General features: G+C 33.4%; 1 protein-coding gene across 1 annotated transcript in view; it reads left to right on the top strand.

The window, feature by feature from the left end:
- Positions 1–2,103, top strand: part of LOC106875914 (cilia- and flagella-associated protein 58) — a 25,534-nt gene that overhangs the window by 9,148 nt on the left and 14,283 nt on the right. Inside the window, exon 8 of the mRNA XM_052974273.1 lies at positions 882–1,041. Coding sequence (XP_052830233.1) covers positions 882–1,041 — 160 coding nt within the window. The remainder of the gene's footprint in view (positions 1–881; positions 1,042–2,103) is intronic.

The raw sequence follows: 2,103 nt of genomic DNA, 5'->3' as shown, positions 1-2,103 counted from the left end.
TAAAGCATGGAGAGAGTGCAGCCAGGCATGTGAGGGAGAGTGGAGGGGCCTGCAGTGGGTGGTGATCATGGGTAGTGAGATGGGGGGGGGATGTGCAGAAGATGGGTTTTTAGGGGTGTTTAGACAAAGGACAGATTGTGTGGGTCATGGTTGTATTGGACATGCCTGTATGTATAGCAATGTTTTACTTAGCTGTATGTATGTGTGTGTGTGTGCCAGGTTTCTTTCAGTTTTCATCTACCAGAGCTACTGACAAGGTTTTGGTCAGCCCAGGGCTATAGTAGAAGACAACTGCCAAAGTGCTGCATTGTGGGATTGAACCTGGAACCGTGTCTGTGCCTACAGCCACACTTGTACCTACATTATTATTATTATCATTATTGTTGCTATTATTATTATTATTATTATTATTATTATTATTATTATTATTATTATTATTTATTTTGTTTGGTATTTAACAATTTCCTGCTGATAAAAGAAGACATGGTTCTCACTTTAAATTTGCTGGTACCAAAAAAGAAAAGAAAGAAAAAAAAATGAGAAATCAAAACAAACTGGTCTCTATTTTTTATTTTTCTCAAAATCCTTCCTCAGAAGCAAAATTGATATTTTGTTTATTCATTTATGAAATTTTTTACATTTATTATCTTATTTTTCCCTTCATTTGTTTCCATTTTTATATTCTAAGTTCATTTATTTACTTTTCCATTCATTCAAATATTTTTTTTAGAATTTTTCCACTCCCATATTTTCCATCCATTTTTTGTACTTTTTACCCCTTTGTTATTTATTTATTTATTTATTACAATGATCAGAATTCTCTTGTTTTTCGCTTTTTCCTACCTTTTTCCCTACCTTTTGTTTCTAATAACTTTGGGTAGCAAAAAGAAGACGAAGTAGCAATTTTGAAACGAGAATGCGAACGACTGAACAAAAACAAGGACACCATCAGCAGGAAATTAAAAGCTCTGGAAGACACGAAAATCGAAGGAGAGAAAGAAAAGGAAATGCTGAAATCTCAGATCAATGTTCTTGAGAAAGGTAAAGTAACCTTACCAAAATATATGTGGTTGTTCTTGGTGTTGTTGTTGTTGTGATGTTAGCTGAAACATGATAGATGCAATTACACAACATTTACCATTGCCTCTCTCACTAACTAGAACAGAAATCTATGGATTTGTGTGTGTGTGTGTATACACATGGAAATATATATCTCATACAAGCAAAACATTCATGATTCTGCCAGTTCAATGCTTTCAGCATCTGTTAAATATAACCAAATGTGCACAAGTTCAATCCTAACCTGAAGCTGCTGGAAAGGCTTTCATGGGTCAGATTTCACAATGACACCAAACTGAAATGGATAGGAATTCATAGAGATATTTACTTATTCATTTGTCGTAACCCACATCGTATTCTTACTTTAGAAATCACAATAGATTTTAGTCAGTTATACACAGCACAAAGTTTGCCCACATTCTACAGTTCGTGGGAGGCACTCAAAATGACATTTGCAAGCTTTTATCCAGAACATACCACAAGGACATTAATAAGTCTTGTTTTGAGAATCAGCCTGTCAAAACTATTGTAGTTTTAAATCTCAACATTTTTAGCTTGACCTTTTCTTTTAGGAACATTTTAAACTCAGAAAATTCTTTCTCTCACAGCTTTTAATAATTTGGCAACTTTTCTCAAATGGTTTGTCTTCTCTTCTCCTTTCTTTCCCATTAAAGCTTCTGTCGATAAAGTTATTTCAGTTTGTTTTCTCTAAAAACCACAGATGAAGTTGCATTCGTCATAATTTTGACCTTGCTTCCTTTCTTCCTTCTGACGCTAATTTAAAAGCACCAATTGTCAAAGACTGGAACTATGTCAACTGGCTTTTGTCCATTATGTTAATGAATGAAAAAAATTTAGCCTTAGCACATACATACAAAATACCTTGAAATTGCAATGAAGGAGACTTGGATCTAGGTTAGAAACCAACTCTTTCTCTGTTGGCAAGAAATCTTCAAATAAAACTGAATAATGATATATATGTGTGTGTGTATATATATATATATATATGATGATGATGGTGATGATGATATATATATATATATA

The sequence above is a fragment of the Octopus bimaculoides genome, chromosome 18 (genome assembly GCF_001194135.2).
Source record: "Octopus bimaculoides isolate UCB-OBI-ISO-001 chromosome 18, ASM119413v2, whole genome shotgun sequence".
NCBI classification, from domain to species: Eukaryota; Metazoa; Mollusca; class Cephalopoda; order Octopoda; family Octopodidae; genus Octopus; species Octopus bimaculoides.
The sequence above is the reverse complement of the archived record's forward strand: the minus strand, read 5'-3'. Positions and strand labels throughout refer to the sequence as shown.